General features: G+C 33.8%; 1 protein-coding gene across 18 annotated transcripts in view; it reads right to left on the reverse strand.

The window, feature by feature from the left end:
- LOC149551145 (putative cytosolic oligopeptidase A) overlaps positions 1-21,471 on the reverse strand; it is a 187,218-nt gene extending 165,747 nt beyond the window's left edge. For all 18 annotated transcript variants that reach the window (XR_016352678.1, XR_016352683.1, XR_016352679.1 and 15 more), the window contains exons 1-2: positions 20,824-21,471; positions 4,580-4,747 (exon numbers count right to left, since the gene is read on the reverse strand). Coding sequence is in view for 8 of the 18 variants with exons in the window: in XM_089786724.1 (XP_089642850.1) it covers positions 4,580-4,747; positions 20,824-20,934 (279 nt within the window). In the remaining 10 variants the exon portion in view is untranslated. The remainder of the gene's footprint in view (positions 1-4,579; positions 4,748-20,823) is intronic.
- Positions 21,472-21,905: the final 434 nt, after the last annotated feature.

Raw genomic sequence — 21,905 nt, forward strand, 5'->3', positions numbered from 1 at the left:
GGCCATAAGAAGTTCAGAGTATTGGTGTGTGCACCCACTAATGCAACAGTATCAGAAATGGCAATTAGATTCATCAAAATAGTTACAAGCCCATCAGGAGTGTGCTCTGATAAAGATAACTTTACTTGTGTCATGACTTTGAGTGACCTTGTACTGATTAGGAATGAGGATAGATTTGAACAAGGTAGTATTTTTGGAGATATTTTCCTTAAAATATCTCAGTAATAAGAAACATTTGAAGGATTGTTCTTTGTTTTAAGAGAAGTGAATGTACCCAATTGCTGAGAAGGCATTTATATAGTGGAACTGATATTGCCTATATGACCCAAAAGACAGGAGGTAAAGAGAAAATATGCCCAAAGTTTTGTTATAGCAATATTGGTGGATGCGTATTTTCCATGCAGAGGTTGAAAACTAACAGGAAATGCTATTATTCCATATGCCAGCAGAAATGTACAACAAGAAATATGAGATGCCCAGAATTTTTAAGCAGTAAAACCCTGCAAAGAATTCCTAGTTACGGTTACAACAGCAGAGAGTTATATGACACAAAGCTTTTGGAACACTTCAAACATGAAATAGTATGGGAAAGAATGTTACAAGAAGTGATAAAACTTTCAAACAACCAGTCAAAGCTAAACCTTATCTGTCAAGTGGGTTTAGAACAATGCTACAGCCAGAAATAAGATGAAAACAACAAATTTTGTGTATGCAAGAAATCGTGCTTCCAACACCAATGATGTTAACTTTCAAATACTGATATCTACTCAAAACCCAACTAGATACATGCAGCATATAATCAAATATGGAGCTATTTCGATAGATAGGAAAAAAGGTGCCCCAAAATAAGGTCTAAGCAAAACTCTGCAGAAGAACGTGCTCCCAGCACTAGTTCTTAAAATGGAGACAACTTTGTTAAAAGAAAAATCATGCTTCCAGCACTAAAGTGAAAATGCATTTTGTCATAACGTTTCCAAATATACCATCAAATGTAATAGAGTCGTGCTTCCAGCACAACAGCAAAACGTTTATTAAGAATGGAAAAACGTTACCTCCAGCAGTAGGAGACCATGGTGACTCCAAAATAACAGCAGAAGAGAAGAAAAACATACTTCCAGCACTCAGTCACGTGACAGAGGCAGCAGCAGCAATATGTTTTGAATGCTTCAACAAGCATTTTCATGAAAAAAATTGATAAAATCTCCTCCAGCAAACCCTAGCCAACTCCTCCTCATATTATCTCCAACCAACATGAAATACGAATGAGCAACTTTAGGGTTGCAAAACAATATATCAAGAGTCCCTTTCTTTATTTCATAAATTTTGAAGTCCGTGGGGACTTAAGTGGGTTTATTTCCCATTTATATTTTTCACAATGTTTGTATATTGCCGTGGGTTTTAGAAAGGGGGAAAAAATATAATGTTTTATGCCATGGGGGTGGAAGGGTTAAGTGTTAGTATTTTAACACTTAGTTTTTTGTAAATATTTGCATTTTAAATAAGGTTATTTATTGGTATTTTATAAACCACTTTATAATCTTATTTAATTAAATGCAAATGTATAGACCTTTTCAAAGTCATGTATCTTTTTCAAATCTTGTACTTAGGGATTTCAAATCAATTATGACAGGTGTTTGGAGGAGAAAAAGGAGGATAAATAGTAGCTGAAGACTTGGTATTTCAAATATTTTGAGTTATTGAGGAGAGATTGTAGGGTTTTTATTCTGGGTCGAATTCATACTTTGACCAAGCTTTTTGGAGATCTTTATGGTCAGTTAGAACTCTTTTAGGGATTTTTAACATGAGTCATAAGTCCTGTTATGACTTAGTGCAGTTGTTAGGAAGTAAGTCATCTTTTTGATAAGTTTTGACTCCCTTTTTGTAGCCTGTTTTTCTGAACTTGACCCAGGTTGGAATTGTATTTAGGAAGTTTTTTGAACTCATTTTAAGGGGTTCTGATTAGGCAGAGGGAGACTCTTGTGACAATTTTTGTCCTTGGCAGTTTTCATGCAAAATCTTGTAACTTTTTTGGAGACTAGTAAATACTGGCAGCATTTTGGAGCAATTTTCTATCAGATTCAAGCGTTCTTTCTTCCTGTGTTTGTGTGTCAAGTGCATGATTGATGAGAGATATAAGTGAGTTAATAATTCCTTATTTTCTTTTGTCTCATCTATTACCTTGTTGCAGGAGTGTATGTTGTATGCAGCTTATAATTTGTGTCTAAGTTAAATTTGGTTTTCATGTGAAGAACTCCTCTTCCTTGCTAATCTGTTTAAGGACCTTATTATGAAATATTAATCATATCTAGACAGAATAGAAGTGTTTCATCTCTAGTTATAGAATTCATATAATCTTCTTAAGAAAGCCATTATTTTCTCAGTATTCCTGTCACATTTGGTGTATCACTGGTTCTTTAGTTTAAGTTACAAATTATAAGTTTATTTCCAGCAATTCTAACTCTTTCCCCCATAAGTTTAAAGTAGTTTCATATAATAACCAGAGATTATCCAATAGGAACCGGCCTAGAATCCGGAGGTTTCATTTCTAGTTACGCATGTCCCACATATAGAAATGACTCCCATGTTAGGCAGGATTGTTAAACTAATATAGTTTAATAGGGTGCAAATTCTCAGCCTTAACAATAGCATCAAAGAACTCAGGGTTCTTTGGATTGTTGGACTATGGAATCTAATTTTCTGTTCTTTCAGTCCTCTACTTTTAGTTGAGGTCTGGTTTTCAGAATCTTATGTTAAATCAGTGGTGGTATGTCTTCCTGGTCAAAACATGGGTAGGTAGATTTTTGTATTTCATTTCTGGGGTATCTGTCTCTTAGATTGGTTAGGTTGATTTCATATGATCTTCATATCTTTTGATCTTCCACTTGCATCCTTAGACTGGTTAGACGTGAGATTGTTCATCAGCAAAAGTAAGATAAGTAGAACTGAATTAAGTTTAAAATCAAATTATGATATGACCTTTTATATAGAATTGAATTCTATATAAATACTAACAACACTAAGTAGAATTACAAACAACAATAAAAACAAATTAAAATAAGTATAATTTCAAATTTAAATAAGGTTTAAGTAAAACTGAACTCAATATAAATACAAATTGCAATCTTAACATTAAATAGAACTGAATTCAATTTATTTTACAAATTTCAATAAGGTTTTTAAATCACATCTATCAGGAGTTTTGTTTAAGTATATCTAATCCTTGTAAGGAACCTATTTCTAGTATAACTTAGCAGAAGTTAGTTCTAAACATTTAAGCTAATCAATCACCTCTTCTTGTTTCTGTTGTTTTTCAGTTAAATCGGTATTTACTAGTAGATTATTAGTGTTGTAGTAATATAGATTCCAAATTTTATTTGAAGTCAGCACTAACTTTCAAAACAAGTTTGTAGTGGATATGATTGCCGAGCTTCAATTAAATTGATCCTGACCAAAACACTAAGAACTAACAGAAATTGAGTGGATGATCCTCGCTCTGATCAAAGAATTAATAAATGCAAAGGAAGATTGGCTTCCTAGTGATAAATGTATCAAAATCTTAAGAATAAATATAGATAAAGTAGTACTCAGGAATGCCCTTTTTATATTTGTATTTTGTATAAGACTAAGGTCTCAAGCAAGACTAGAGGTTTTCTTCTCCGTTCTTTCCTACCAAGGCATGTTTGAATGGAGATACTGAACATTTGTAATTGTTCCAAATTTATTTATATAATCCAAAGGCTTCGGCTATTTACCAATAAAAAAAAAAAAGATCATGTGTGAACTGCTTGTTAAAAATTTTATTTATCATAACCTATGGCTAATTACTTCTCAAATATAATAGAGTATGCCAACTGTTTGACACAAAACTCTGAACATTAAACATTGGGAAGAAAGAGAAAGATGCATAGATTATAGCAATCAGGCATGGACATTCCACTTGTTTTCTTCTCTCTTTTGGGAAGGAGTTTCCTCCCACTTGGTTTGCTCATTTTCTCCATTTGAGTGATTATTTCTTGTAATCAATCAATTCAAATCTGCAGGTTTTGCCATACTATTATGCTATTAATTCTTTGACCTTCATTGTAGAAATTTGAGCCTGTTTGATGCATTTTCATAATTACTTTTTAGCATCAGAAGTTATATCACCAAGTTACTTAATGAAAGCCAACAATAAGGATCTCAGTGGTGCTTGACATGCACAACATTGCTTGAAATTTCTTGTAAACTAATTGACCCGCCAATAGCTAAGTTTGTCAAAGCTCAATGATCGTTCATTTTCATAAATTTCTCAAATTGGAAAAAGGTTTAGTGTCTAAAATTCATATTTTGTATGTGAGTTTGCTCTCTGTCACATCTCCATACAAATCAAAATAGTTTATAAAATACAATGAAACTTCTAGGGATCCTCTATCACATTGTGACATTAGAAATAGAAACATAAAAAGCACATTCAAATGTCAACCATAAATTTAAGCTTCCAAATAATAACTACTAGAATACATTTTCAGATGAATCTGATTTGCATGTCTCATTCTAAAATTTCACTTGCAAAGCACACTAAACAAAATTCAACTAATACCTGCACTTCCTCAATAGCTGAACGAAGTTCCTCAGAATCTTTGACAGCTTTAAGATGAGTAACAACTCCCCATGCAACAGAAATGCGATCCACAATTTTTTCTGAAGGCTCAACTAACTTTGGCCAAGCTGGCTCTACTGAGCTTTCCAGTTCAGCTAAGTCATTTTCCTGCATGAAAACCATCATAGGACAATCAAGTCATACAACCAAGCAAATCATTAGTGACTAACATTCAAAACAATTTCCACGTTTTGGAAAATAATTAAAGATCGATACAACTTCACAAGCAATGAACATATGACAAAAACTCACCAAGATGCAAAGAATGCATCACATTAAACATATTAAAATAGACGAGTTAATATTCTTTGTAATCTAACATTAGTATTTCTTAAAATGAGTTCCTAGGAAGGATTTAAAAATCAAGAAACAACATCAGAACAGGAAATTCATGGCTCGTATCCATTATTCTGCAATGGCAGTTGCAGGAATCAATGTGGCATCGCAATTCATGTGGAGGAGGAAAATACAAACCTTCCATTTGAACATTACAAAAATGTTACCCTTATAGACAATAACAGAAGCTGCTACATGATTAACACATTTGTCATTGCAAGAGTTGCAATTACATACCACAAGATGCAGAAACTACTTCAAAGGGAATTCTTTGGACTAGCAAACATAACTTTGCTCTAAATTGAAAGCAGAAAACTAAAATTTATAAAGATTGTCAGTACTCTCAAACCTGTTTCTAGCAAATTCAAAGAAGTTGTGAATTACTAAGCTTGGAGTTGCTGGGGAGGATGACCCAACCAATGAGAGATGATCAGGTCTCTCCAACACTCTAGGCTCTGCAGAACATAGGAGGGTATCCTTATCAATGCAAACAAGCAAAATGCAATATGTTTATCAATTATCATAGAGAAAAGCAGATTAGATAATCATGCAAATCTTACAGTTTTACCAGATTCACAAGTTATTTGGACATTTCCTAATCCCTTCATGCTCAGTCATCAACAATTTAAATTATGTAACAATTGTTTTTTCATTCTTTGAGTATGAGTGATTGGGAGGTTTGTTACATTCTTTGAGTATGAGTGATTGGGAGGTTTCCTACAAACTTACTAGTGCCTATTAAAGAATATAAGAAGTCACCAAGCAATTGCCACCATTCTGCTTTAACAAAAATGTATCTGGTGGTTTGGAACATTGTTACATCCCAAAGTTTGCCCTAATTTTTTTTTTTATTTGAACATAACTGTTAACGAATTATTTCTTTTCATGATCATGTGAAGTGATTTAGTTATTTATATACGTTGTACCAACTATTAACGAATTATTTCTTTTCATGATCATGTGAAGTGAGTTAGTTAATTATATACATTGTACCAACTATTAACGAATTATTTCTTTTCATGATCATGTGAAATGAGTTAGTTATCTATAGACGTTGATGAAATGACTAGTAACCTATAACTAACCTATAACTATTATTAGATGATTAGCAGTTGTTTGATTTGAATTAACGATCAATATATTTTGTTTTGAATTACTATGGAATTAATATTTTAGCGAGAATGTTTCGCTTGGGTGATTGCAAGAGAAGACTGAAGAGAGGGGAAGCATTTCTATACGGGATCATCGGAATGGGATGTTCGTTCGGTTCAGTCATCAAGATCGGCAGGTATGACCTAAGACTCCCTTGGAAAGGATAAGAAGACTTGTCCACGGGTTGCATTATGGGACCGCATGAGCTATTAAGGAAATAATATAATAAAAACATAAAATAATCTAAATTAAAATATAATACATACCTTTAGAGATTGATTAATAAATTTTCTTATCTTATCATTATAATAAACACTTACATATGAACACAAACATAAAAATGGAATGGCACCAATAAATTATAATAATATAATATAATGATGTCACCTCATCAATATACTTATGTGAATGTATATAAGAACATATTATAATAATAAAATAAAGTTTATGACTCTTCAACTTCTCCTTATTTCTTTTCCCTCTTTATTTCTCTTCTTTTCAAATCGAATTTATGTTTGTATTCGAATGGCCATCTTGAAAACTGTTGGAAGCCGAGCACTCTCAGCCAACCATTAAAGAAGCCATGAATCGACTTAGAGGATCATTTCTCCCTCCATTCTTTCTTTCCTCTCCTTTCTCTGTCTATTGCGAATCATCTAGGCTGAGTTTGGACGTTCACAGCCAAACACCTTCCAGTATTTCTCACCCTCAATTTCCCATCTTTTCCTTAGTTCTACCAGCGACATAAGCCTAAGAATAATCGTCAATTAGCAAGTGAACAGGAGTTATGGCCGAGGGCAAGAAAAGCCATATTTTAATCACAGGTTACATGTCTTATTTCTACCGTTTTCTCTACTAAGTAAAAGCCCGACTATAGTCGGTTACTCTTTTCAATGTCGAACGAAATACCATAGAATCATTGAATTTCATAGTTCGATTTCCACTGAATATAATGTTTGTTGACAGTTAGTATCAAATGATAGGCTAAGATTAAAACAAATATGTTTTCAAGAGCATAACTCCCTTCTAATCTAATTTGAGTATCCATCCATAGCTGGCTATACATGTAGACTGAGATAAATTTATGGTACTTTGCTATTGGTCCTCTACATTACATTGAGACCATTGAAGATCTTCATCGAGTATCCTTGTGATTACAACATTTATGAATTCAATGGTAGCTGCAGAAAACTTGATTGATTGTGTGAATCAACATCAATGCACATGCTATCACAATTTTTTGAACAAATTCAGAATACTTGTAACACCAAGGAATTCACTAGCAAGATGCCATAGAATTGGTGAAGAGGTGTAAATAATATCAGAATGCTCATAATCTTATGAACACCGAGGAATTCACCGGCAAAGAAGCCATGGAATGGTGAAGAGGTGTATATAATAACAAGGTGATCATAATCTTTCAGACACTTAGGATTCACCTGGGCATAGAAGCCACAAAAGGGTGAAGAGGTGGAATTAACCTGCAAGAATCAATAATGAAATCAGATTCGAATAATGAATAATTAATAGCTCATGCATGTCCTGGTAATGGAATCTGTTGTCAAGTCGATGGTGGAGATTGGGTTCACAAACCCAACTGAAATCCTTGGCCAGGGTAGTTTTAGGCATATGTGCCAATCTTAAAATCATTTGTTTGTCCACAGACATCAGTTATATAGGTATAACTAATTGGGCACACAAACCACACGATAGCTCGGATGGCTGGACTGAAGAACATCCCAAGCTCGATCTCAAGGTAGGGAGGGTTGTTCTAATAAGTTAGGATGTGTGGGATAAGTATGGTCTGAGGTTGGGAGGTTAAGCCTATGTCCATGCTTCTCCTCTCACCAATGCCAAAGCTTGAACAACAAGATAAAGGGATTCTTCCATTATTACTATATGTTTCTTTTACACTTTAACTTTTAACCTTTAGAAGAGTAATTAGATAGTTTAGTTTTCTAGATAAAGTAAATATTGACCTTTACATTGAATAAATATTTCAGTTGATATAATTCAGTTAATAAAGTTAGTCGTTACTTTATTTTCAGCTGAATATGTTATCAGTTAGAAATGGTTAAATTGTTAGCAATGTATATAAATTTATTTATTCCTTTTTTTCTTGTTATATCAGCTGAACATGAAATACAGTTAGATCAGAAACAGTTACTTTTATCAAAGTTATATTCGGTTAGTAGAAGTCATTGTCATGTGAAATGGAATCAGTTACTTATTAAATCAGATTATTAAGAGTTTTAAATTGGTTATGAAAATTCGTTTCCTACAAACATGCACCATAATCTTAGAGTAACACTTTATTGCCTCACGATAACTTAAATACGCAAATGTGATTGACTATGAGATTATATTTGTTAACACCTTACCAAACTAAAATCATATAAAAAATAGAGGCAAACCTTCCTTGAATGTATACTGCTATTAAAGAATGAACAATACAAAAATGGAGACAACTACACAATCAACTTGCATAAACTTATAAAGCAACAAGAAATAAGCATCACAATAGAATAGCCAAACAACATTGAAACAATGGTATTTCTTTAAAATCAGTGCAGTATACAATACAGTGGTTTTTTTCCCTTGCTACTCCAATCTTCTTCTAAATCATACAATGAAAAGTTAAATGCAAAAAAAGATCACCAAGATATTTGATATTACCAAAAGAGTTGAAGTCTCCCTGAATAAGAATTACAAAGGTCTACCCGTAAACGATAAGATCGACAACTAATGAAGCAAAGGATAAGAAAATAACTAAAAGAATAAAAAATATTCCTACTGACTTAATTGACCATCATAAATGAAATATTAATCTATTACTCTAGCCTACTAATGATCGATCTACAAAGTACACCAAGTTTATCCTAAATTTTTACAACTTCTTCAGGACTGAAATACTCAATAAGGAGTCGGTGATTTCGTCCTCAATTGGGAAGTTCCAAAGTAGTACACCATTTACCAATTCATGTTCTACAAATTATTGTATGACATAAAAATGAAGCTCCATATTTTTGGTATGCTCGCCAACCTTTGGCACCCCTTGATTGCCACAACATAAGGTCTAAGGCCCTACTTGAGACATTTTCATGTCTAAAAGCATCCTTGGAAGCCATACTACCTCACATGTTGCTTCTTGCTACTCCCAATACTTTGCTTTTGTCAAGGATAGAGCTATAGTTGCTTGCTTCTTGTTCGTCCATGTGACTACACCCATGCCAAGAGTGGAAAAAAAATATCCCAAAGTGGATTAATTGTCATTAACAAAATATGTGTCCAATCTGAATATATGAAACTAAAATGTTGTGGAAATAGGATAATAGCCTCGAAACGTAAACTAGGGACTCCAGTCACTATTTCCAAATCAATTTTATTGAGCAATAACCAAGTAAACCCAACTTCAATCCTTTAATAGAGTTTTGTGTTAAAGTTGATTGTTCCCTTTTGAGAATTGACTGGATATAACAAAATTGAAGATATAAGAACTAGGTAAAATGCTAGGAAATAACAAACAGACAAAAACATAAGAGAGCTAAAAATAGAAATACATATCTGAAAATGAGATAGAAAAGGAAAATGCCAATGAATTTTGAGCTTAAAATGTTGATTAAGTCTGCTAAATGTCCTAGACCTCGAGGTGCTTTTGTCGAAGAAAAGTGTACATCTCAAACAACAATGCTCTATAGATTACTTCCTTAGAAATCGGAAGAGATTAGCATGAGTAAAAGACAAAAATGTCTCAGATCTGATAATGCTTCATAACAACTCCTACTTTAGATCACTAGGCTACAAAAAAGCATGTCCTACACACTGTCAAGAGCACTCCTTTTGGTATCCTCTATAGACAAACCAAAGATCCCAAGCTCATCAATTATACAAAATCAAATTGGGGAGGCTATGTTGATGACAATAAGTCCACTTTTGAGTATCTTCAGCTTGGGCACAAGTGTTGCCACTTGGACCAATAAGAAGTAGCAAATCATATCTCTTGCCTCAATAGTAGTTTAATATTGAGGAACACTCAACATGGGTTGTGTGGCAATTTGGCATCCTAGGATGCTTTCCTAGTCCATATGTCTCACGCATGCCCTTCACCCCCAACAATCAAGGGGTCCTCAAACTTGCAAAAATCCCAAGCATATTGAAGTTGGATTGGTTCCCAAATTCAAGGAGCAGCTTGGTGTCATTAATAGGCTTACCATTAAGGGAGTATATTATAATAATATCTTGGATGTTAGATTATTTCTATATTTAATGGTCACACTTCTAGATATTGTAAATATCTTTTATAATAGATTCTTTCTATTATGTGTACATTTCTTTTTATAAACATCTCTCTTGTAAACTCTATAAGAATATTTTGTTCTTAGTTAATAGATCATTCATAAGTTGTAACCCATGTGCAATATGTACTGACACGAAATGCAAAAATGCTTACTTTGGACACATCTTCCAAAAGTCAAATATTAGAATGATTTCATTTGGCACCTTAGGTAGCCTGTTGAAATAAAGACTCCCACTTGATAATTTTCAAACATTATGAAATATGTCTTTATATCTATAAACTATCTCACTCATATAATACATCGCTAGCTAATTCCCCAAAATAACAATGGCATAATGAATATCGCACACTTCAACCAATAGAAAGGCAGGGCCCAATAATATCATAGTATTTAACAACATGCATTGACAACTAAGCCACTATGTCTGGTAACACTTCATCTTTTTATTCCCATCATGCATTGCATGCATGAAAGTGACATCCACATTCCAACCAGATATTTGAACAGCTATGTGATGCAATAAAAACTTGTAATTTGTTTACCTTTGTATACAATTAACACCCAATTCGAAACCATGTTGGCATTTTCTTAAATGAAATAAACTCATTAGACATCTTAAAGTGTATGTGGATTAATCTAAACCACAACGTGAAGGAGTTGGGAAACACAATGATATCTCACCAATTGTCACAAGTCAACAAAAGTTTAGTAATTAATTCATGAGGCACTAGTACACATGTCACCACTAATGGACCAATTATAGTGTTAAATCGGTATGGGGACTACATAACATTGTATAACTAGCAGGTACAACTCCTAACTCAAAAACACATGGCATGATATTGGTAGATCACAATTTTAGGAAAAGACATCATATGAAAGCTGCCATATTAAGGATCATCATAATGCAATAAGAAATGGACTGTTAGAATATATAGTCCACTGATATAACTGAGACGGTGGGTTGAATCAGTTATACAACTATTATACCAATCATTAACTTAAAAAAATCTTAACCATATGAGTAATGTTAACTGAAACCACAACAAGATATTCATACACAATTAACACCAGATATGTTAACTAGGGAAACCCTTGGTCAGAGAAAAAACTCCAGTGGGAATGGTACCCACAAGATGATGTACTAATATAAATATTCCTTGTCAAAGGATAGACCCTGTTAGGAGTCTGTTACAACATTCAGTACATATGAGTCCTTGTTAGGAGACTTTGAATCCCTATTAAGAGATTCCAACCCTATTAGGAATTGTGCCAACCTTGTTAGGAGTTGTAAAAGACAGCAGGACCCACTACCCAAACAACTTCAAGGTTAAGATCAAAGAACCCATTGTCCAAATGATCTTTGTATTATTCCTTGCAAAATAATAGAATTGAAGTGTACTTCCTTCCTCTATCTCTGTCTTGTTAACTAGACTTCAACTCCTTCAAATCTTGTAAACAAATCTCATACTGCACATACAATGATCCTGTGGATCCCTTATATGCATTCAATAAGCATTATGCTCCTTGCCTTGCACACTAATACTCCACAACCCACTTGGTCCTCTAATCCACGTCCCCATAACAAATAAGGAAAATATCTTTCCTTTATATTGTATCTTCATAATAATTCCTTGAGTCAGCCTTGAGGCTTTCCCAATTAATTAAAATAAGATAATTAATTAATTCACAATTGCAATAGCACTTGTCGGTTCACGATCTATACAAAACTTCACACGTGTGAAACCACATCTTGTGTACACATTGGCGTCACCACACAACTGTCCTCAATCACTGTGTAACTATGCATCTCTTTATTATATCTCAGATAAAAGATAACGATAGATCATCAAAACATTTTTTTCCAATACTCTGTTTCTACACTGCTTCCAGTAAATCAAGTGTAATTTTTGTACACCATTGACTCGAACTTAGTCCTCTTAACTACATCATCAAGACAACCTCAGGAACATGTCTTTCATTGCGCATCATCCAAACCTTCCTCAATTTCTGCACATCATAAGATAATTGACTCCTATTCTTCCAGTCTTTACAGAATTACTGCTATGTTGACATCAATAACAAATATAGTCATCAATGCAACATATCGAAACTTTCCAATGCTTAGGATACCCCTCCAATGTAGTATCATCAGCATTCATGCTAACAATCTCCCCCTTTGGCATTGATGGCAACATAGATGAAAAAATATAAGTTCCAAGAATACCAAATTATACTTTGCCGCTACTACTGCTGTCATCTTCTCAAATCCTCTTCAACAATCTGAAATCTTCTGGCTGCTAGCATGAGTTGTTCATGGTGAACAACTTACAACACTTTTTAGGCTGCATATCTTCCCCATAGAGATATCCTTTAGCGCACTAACGAATTCTTCTATGCACTGACATATTCTTTTGCGCACTAACATGAATCTTTCTAAATCTCCCTTAAGAGATAACACTCCCCCATTGACATCTCAACAGGTGTTTCTCTCTCCATTTCCTAGGAGATGTTTTTCATGTACATATTCTCTCCCCCATTGACATCAATGTCAAAGGTGTCAATACAAGTACAAAATATCAATTGTTAAATACCAATTGTTATAATATACTTCTTCCAACTCTTTCAAACAACTCAATTGTCCAAAGATGCTATTCAATACAAAATACCAAATGCCAAGAGTCCTCAATGACTCAGTATATACCAGATACTCCCCCATACAGGAAGCATCAGTATTTAGTCTAGTCTAACCATAGTGCTCTGTACCACTAAACTGATGTACTCCTTGCATCATCTACTCTAAAGTAGGTAGTGGCATAAGCCCTAGCATACCTCTTAGGTACTCAAAAGTATCCTTAGGCAAAGGCTTCGTAAAGATATCAGCAATCTAATCTTTAGTACTTACATACTCGAACCTTATCTCCTTTTCTATTGCCTTCTCTCTAAAAACATGATACTTAATACATATGTGCTTTGTCTTAGAATGCAATACTGGATTCTTAGACATACTTACAAAGATACTTGAGAATCCCCAAATTGACACAATGGCTAGAGATATACGACATTAGATTTGCATTCAGAATGTTATCAGTATCTGCATAAACTATATGCTCAAAATAAATGTTGGTATCTAGATATGTATTATAATATTAAACTTGTGTGATTACTCTTTCCAAAGTAAGTGCTACTTTATCACTGGAATGGAACACTTCACCATTTAATCAATGCCAATTGGCAAGAAAAATGAGGCACAGAGCAGATTTTTGACCTCACTGAGCAATCGAATATTATTAATCAATGCAATAAATCAATTACAACATGGAAGCAGTTGTAGACCTCCAAACCCAATTCAAAAAGCTAGAAAGACCATTAGAGTTTTATCTTAGAGATGTTTGGCATCTCAAAAATTATAGTCCAACAGTCATGCAATAGTGAGTAGAACAACACCTTTCTCTCAGTGTCAAGAATCATCAGTGTTGTTTAGAAAAAATGGCATGCAGAAGTTCCTACTTATCAAAAATCAGATTACCTTGGATCTAAGGGGTTCTGAGCAAGCTACATATCATATGTCATGCTTTTAGCATTGGATTCATTAAACCATATGGAAATGGCCATTAGAAAATTACAAGCTCTCAAAAAAAGTAGGCTTTTACGCATGGCCACTAGGCTTTTTCTCAGTGATATTTGAAAGTACACGGTTTGCATTTTTTAGTATGAGCCTTGGATTCAAGAATAAGTCAAAATTGTTTTAAAAATATGAATGACTAGATTCAACCCATTTGAGAATATCTATAATCCACATGCATTGGTAAAACTTTCTCAATGTCAACCGAATGTTTGGGAGATTTTTGTCCAAAAATGAATAACTGCATCCTCTGTAGCCTTTTTGTTGTTTTTGAATATCAAAAAGCAACACAACACTCTTGGGCATGTTGAAACTAGAACTCGGAAATCCATGAAGATAACCAGCAATAAGAAAGAGACAAAACTGAAACAAAGAACACCAAAAATATCATGTGAAAACCCTTCTAGAATAAAGGGGAAAAACGCAACTACACAACAAAAATATTATTTTATTGATAATAGAATTCACATGTACAATATATTTTTCTTAATACAAATTTATAACAATAGGAGAGATTCTTCACAATATAATTGAAGGTCTCTTGATATTCCCATAACTCCTATAACTAATTACAACTCATTGAATATTCATGCCTCAATGCATGTGAATGACACATGTCATTTACATTTAATATTACAAATTAAACTTGAAGTTTCTTTCTTCAGTTGAAGGTGACAATAACGGTAATAACGTCCAAATTTTGAGAGATAAAGATCTCTTTCGTAGCTACAATCTTTAACACCCCCTCTTAGCAAGAGAGAGAGATCTTTAATTGAACAGTGACACAAAATTGCAACAAAAAATGTCAAAGATAAATTCTGATCATAAAGATTCAAAACATAATTCATGAAACCACTCAACATGAAAACCCTCTAAAAAATAACCAATTTTCCTAAGTTGCTGATTCAAGTTCGGGGACGAATTCGGGTTTGAGGTTCAGGTTTGTGGGTTCGAGAAAATTTTTATTTTCCCATTTGGGTTTGTGGGTGGGTTCGTGAGTGTGTGTGTGTGTGTGTGTATATATAAACACACACAAGAGAAACAATGCATAGTTGCAAAACAAAGTCATTTCACAGTATGAATAATTGTTGCTTCATCATTGATCAATGCCAAATATCAACGATAAACATTAAATACTCGCTCATTAATTGATCTTCATGATTGTAAAGAAAATTATACATTGAATTACTAAATTGCAAAACATAGACTATTTCATCAAATAATAAAGTTTGAAACATTATGATAGATGACAAGTGTTTAGTAGTTTATCAATAATCATTGTATCAAATGTCCTTCAAGGGTCAAATGAATCATCATAAAATGAGGGGTCAATGACTTCATCACCAACTGCAACTATATCTAGATCCTCATCATTGGAACCCAAACTGGTTCCACTAGTCCCATATGTTGCTATATCATCCTCCTCCTCAACATAAGAGATTAAATGAGTGAAATATCTTTTATTAAGATCCTTTTAGAGGTACATCAGGAAAAAAACAAAAAAAACTCTTTAAAGTTGTTTTAGCCCCAAGTCCTGTTGGTTTCGTTGCAGGTTTATCTGGGTTTGCTCTAACAAGGACCCGGGCGAACCCACAGTCCAAACTAAGGACCCTACCCGGACCTGCAGCGGACCCGTGGGCAAATCAAGACCCATGCGGACCCGGACCCAAATTCGAGCAACAAGGGATGAATCCAAAAACTTAGCAATTTTCATCACAAATTCTCTTAATGTGATATGGTCATGGAATCTCTCAACATGATAGATTTGTAAGACTCACAGCTAAGCCTTTAATCATGGACTCTCTCAAGGTGAATTGTCATGGAATTTCTCAACATGACATCCAACTCCCATCATGAAATCTCTCAATGTGATGACATCATGGACTCTCTCAACATAATGTTCACTTTTGCATAGTGAAAGAGTTATCATAGTTGATCTTACAATCTCATTTATTCACACAAGAATAGAATTAGACATAAGAAAATAAGACTTAGTTTCATTTAAGTCTCAAATTGTACAAATACCGCAAGAATTATGTAACATCCACATTTTCCTGGGTTTTAACTAACAACTAACATATCAAGTTATATCAGTTACGTTCATGTGAATGAGACTAACGGTTACAATCCGTTAAATGAAAATTTTATAACTAACAATTGAAAACACCATCAATGAATTTACCAAGGAATTTAAAATCTACATACCATAGAATTCAAAACTGAAAACCGTCTAGGGATGCTCTGCAAAACCCAGGTTAGTCCATTAAATACCTCTTAAGGAACAAATAGCTATACTACTTTATCATAATGGCAAATACCATTATATCATTTGGGGCGTCAAATACCTCTATTTCATTCCTTTTCTTCCTATTGCTAATTGTGGTAATAGAATAAGATTAAAAGATAAGTTCATAATCATTACTCTTATAAATGAAAAATTGAAATAACAATCCTATTGATATATTCCATATTTAGTTGAAGGTCAACTGATCTAACTAGTTACCAATTACATTGACGAGAAAGGTTGCTTTCATCAAAAGAAATAACTGAATTCAACGATATAAATTAATCCATCATGTCTTTTACTTGTATAAATATTATAAAAGTAAAAATACCTATTACCAATAAATGTTTGAATGCTCAACTTATCTTTATTTGATGCACGTCCTGACATCTTGTGGAAAGGGGAAACATTGTCACGGGCTTAACCTTCCAACCATGGACCTTAAACTTATCCCCACACTTTCTCTAACTAAAAAAGCCCTCCCTACTCAGAATAGACATGGAACACCTTGTTAGCCACTGAGTATTCTAGTACCTAATCACACCACTCAACTTGACAACAGAGAATGAATTGGACATGCATGAGCTATTAAATGTTTCTTTTAAATGTAATAAATGTATGATTCATTTTTTATTTAGATTCCATGTTCTTGCAAATTCTCTCTCACCTCTTCACCCTTTTTCTTGGCTATTTAGCCGAGTGAGTCCTAGATTTGTCTTTTTGAATCACCAATATCATTTGTCAAGTGTACATTTCATTCTCTAGAAGAAAATAAATAAATATGGAAAAGAAATTTAAGGTTATAAATCAAAAGGATATTTTATAAGCATATTTATTTACTTGCAAGTAAATATATTTATTAAGATGGCATCATGTTAAATGTTTATCCAAGGTCGTACCTTTATTCATGTTTCATCTGGAAGATTATTTTATCTTCTTGTATATGTATTTAAATGTACATATTAATAAGATAAAATCTTGTATAAATAATACCATAGTGTCACCTTTATTTTTATATCTATATGCACGTACATAAATATGTTATATAATGAAGTAATGGAAATGTCAACCATAATCCAATAAAGGTATGTATTTTAATTAAGTTAAGATCATTAATGTTTTTTAATGTTTATCTAATAACTCATGCGTGTCTAATGTGTGTATCCTATTATGCAATCGCTAGGTCCTCAACCATAATGATTCACGATTCACATTTGCCCAGTGATGGTGATGCTCCTATGCCCAATTCTTTTCTGACAATGCTTCCACCCCTTTGACGTGCTCCCTACAAAGAAATTCTCTGCAGTTAAATCATATTACCATAACAAGTTAATAAATATAAATAATCATAATGGCTAGTAGCCGCCTTTTCAATTTCATAAATTCATGATAAATAATCAAATAGCATGTTATCTTCATATGAAATTATAATGACTAACCATCTTACCATTTTGCAGATTTATAACAAATTTAATTGTCAACTAACTTCATGTTAACCCCAACAGCTATATGAACATTTTAAATTGGGTCAAAAAATAGGATGTAACACATTATATGCATATATGAAAATGGAGGGGATTCCATAAGCACTCTCTCTTAATTATGAAGCCTCCCTCTAAAGCTAAAATCTCCCTAAATTTTGATGCACCTTGCAATCAAGAAGGATAAATAAAATCAACTCATCATAAGTAATGCTAAAGGCAAACAACAACAAAACTACTTACCTCCTCAATCCTTGGGATTTCCACATATTTAACCCTTTGAGCAATGCAACACAACTGCAGCTCGAGACGACAATGAATGTCCTTACAAGTTCTAGAGATTAATCATACTATCATGGTCATCACATTCAAGCTTCAACTTGTATTCAAATGACAACAATGAGTGCTTAATGGAATTACCCAAAGAATATCTTTCAAGAAAATGGCTGCTCATATACTCTGCTCAAACTAGTGTCATTATCATACATACTATAGAATTCAATAACCTACACACCTCAGACAATCGCAACTGAAGAATAATAAATCATGACAACGATAGTGACGAATGATCTTCCTTCATAACAAGCATGCACTACCATAACTGAAAATGCATAAACCTCTCATAGAATCTCTCTGTGATAGAGAATTCACAAAGAAGAAACAAACCGTGTACAAGAAAACAATTATGAGACATCAGTTACAAGATATACCCATGCAAGCCCAATCTAACAAGTTTTTTCAAGAGGAGAATATGCATTAAGAATAATTTACCTCTCGCATATACAGATTAATATGAGGAAAAGATAGACACACCTATAGCTGCAATGCACAGTAATGGAGTACACAGTACGAGTTGCCCGAATGTTGGAGAACACTTTTGTAACTTCCGTTTAGAGAGGAAACAATGCATGCTGAAGGATTGAATTGAAATTCTAACGTTAAACTTAGCATCGATCATCTATACTCCAGATGGATAAGATTATTACAATTTTGGTTATCCTTTCGTAGTTTGTCACATACATAGTCTCAAAATAAGATTGTGAATTATAAATTCCTTCTCATGATACAATAATTAAATCTGATGATCCACAAGCACAATACTTGCCTGTTTCGAGTCATAATGATGGGAACAAACACCACTAGAGAAGCTTTAAAAGTACGAGAGATATAAGAAAAACTTTAAGAAGAATAAGATCACAGCCAAGCAGAGGGATAACAAGAAGCGAACCAACGATCAACAACAAGATATGACACTGAAAGAACTTAGAAATATAGAAGAAAAGCCAACCATGCCAAACAAAAAAAAAAAAAACATAACACTCTTAGATTATAAGCATCCACTGCTCATGATAGAGTAGGATGAAAGTTTTGGTTATGAGGCACCATATACACACCCAATGACGTGCACAATATGTCTGAGCAAAAGAACTTTGAGACACATGCAACCTGATATATCCAATCCAATGAATGACAATACAACCAATCCTTAAAATAATATTTTATGGCTTGAGAGTCAACACTTCCACAGTAACACAAAGACCAAGAAAACTGACGACCTTTGACATAGCATCAATACACTATGGTGACACAAGCATTGATAAATAATAAATAACACCCACAATTAAAAGAGACACCGTGAAATAGAAAGATACAACGGTATAGGATTAACAAGTTGGCAAAAGTCTCAAGCCATAAACAAGCTCTGAAGATACTATAATAAATCAAATCTCAACCTAGACATGAAGCACTAGATGCATTTTCCATAATTATATGACACCACAGAAAAAACAAAGAATATAAGCAACATCATATACTTACAATCTAAACAGAAAAACCTTCTTATAAGTTGATATCTAACTAGGCTCTGATACCATGTTGAAACTAGAACCCAAAAATCTATGAAGCTAACTGGTAATGAGAAAGAGACAAAACTGAAACAAAGAAAGCCAGAAATATCCTAAGAAAACACTTCTAGAATGAAGGGAAAAAACCCAGCCACACAACAAAAATATTATTTTACTAATAATAGAATTCAAGTGTCCAATCTCTTTTTCTTGATACAAATATAAGACAAAACGAGAGACTCTTCACAATATAACTGATCAAATATTTGTAATCATTGCAGAATTGAACGTCAAAATACATATAGCCGTATGGACAATTTTGGCGAACAATGAATTATCTCAAATTCTCAATTACTACAAAAGGACATAAAAAGATGAGCGTAGATCAATTTAGCCTCGGTGCCACTAAAAATTCATCCTATATCAATGAATAATGTTAATTTTTAAATTTTATAACAAGACAAATGCACCAATAAATAAGTCTTATAGAACAATCTGTGACGAGCAACCTTGAAGTTCATCTCTTCTAACTATGTCATTTTTTATTAAGAAAGCATAAAAAAATCATTAAAATGTGTGCATATTACTCACAGATGCCTTACTAATCATTTTTCCTGAATGGCATGGAAAATATATTTTATATCAACACAAACCTATGATCTCTTCGACGGTAATGGCATTGAAAAGTAAAACCGAATATCTCCATCAACAGAACAAATTGTCATAAAAATTTCTTATTGACAAGGTGGCTAACTGATAGTGACTCTGCATCAAATCAAAACAACCAGACCACCTAAAAACTGATCTATTCAACCTAAAATGAAATATACAATAATATCATCTCACTACTCTACCATCACTACTCCAATATCGAGAAACTGATATTGAAATCACCGATAGACATATACACCAAGCTCTAGACTACAATTTTGCCTAAATGACATTAAATGTAATCCATTTCTTTTCTCCTTTTAATTTTAAACACTAATTACGCGGGCACCACCAAATAATAAAATGGATATCAAATTTTCCCATTTACTGATATGCCTAATAAGTTATCCATCGCAGTTTGGCCTAAATGTCATTAACCTCCTCGTATCAAAAAAAATCTCAAATACTTATTAGTTGAGCATTATGAGAACATGAAATGGATATTGATGTTACCAGTTGTTTCAAGAGAGCCCTAATGCCCAGCACTACATGTTTGCCTTCCACTGCATCAAAGCGAGGAAAAGGACCCTGCTCTAGTAATGGGTTGCCAACCTCTTCTGCCATCCCTGTGACCTGATTGTGATTATCACAAAGGAAAAAAGTTTTGAGCTCTACCTCTACTGAATGTTTCTGACGAAAGAATACAGGTCCAAATATGAATGATTTCTTGCTCCTACACAAATCTAACGTATGATTATAACTTCTATTGGAGCGGACGAGAGGTGTGCATGAAACTGAAACAGGTTTAATTGAGTGAGACAGTCAAAGAAATGATAAAATAACAATCATTTTATAAGGGAACTTATCCTGTGTAATGAACACCAAGTGGAGTAATGGGTCTCTAGGGGCTTTCTTTCTCTGGTTTATTGTGTGCGTACGGCTGCAAGCCCCCCTCATCGTGCATTAAATATATAAAATACACACTCATTTTCTTCACCAACTTCTCGTGGACATTCTACACTCATGGGATCTATTGCATTCATTTGCTGTTAGCTAACAAGTCGCCAAGCAGCAGGAGATAAGGATGCATTCCACTTCTTAGGATGCATCGCCACTGTGCAATTAGCAAAATCTTCCGTCCCCAGTAAAATCCTTTCACCCTCGTGGTGTGGGAAATGAAGTTTGTGAACAAATAGTTTCGGCATATTCAACTATTTTTGTGAAAGAGAAGGTAGGACCTGCAGAAGCCAAGGTAGGGCCGACAATAGCGGCAATCAGTGCAGGGGCAGATTTGGTTTGGTCTGCAGTCTTGGCAATCAGCGGGACCAATCATCCAGTGCTAAAGACTTTGCTATTACTAGTGGGTCCATATTTGTGAGCTTTCAGATGATGATTTTGTCTTCTATGGTGTTCCTCTCTTTCAGTGGGCTCCAGTCCAGTTCCATTTGAAAACACTCCAATAGGCAGACGAGTAGATCCCAGGTACGCCTTTTCCCTTATTCTTACCTCTTTCATTTCAGTCTGCACCTGTTCAGGCTTCCTTTATTACTTCTCCTGGCTTTGGTAAATTTACAATGGTAAAACAACATAAAGAA

This window comes from Cupressus sempervirens, chromosome 6 (genome assembly GCF_028749045.1).
Source record: "Cupressus sempervirens isolate cs-2001-9-10 chromosome 6, ASM2874904v1, whole genome shotgun sequence".
NCBI classification, from domain to species: domain Eukaryota; kingdom Viridiplantae; phylum Streptophyta; class Pinopsida; order Cupressales; family Cupressaceae; genus Cupressus; species Cupressus sempervirens.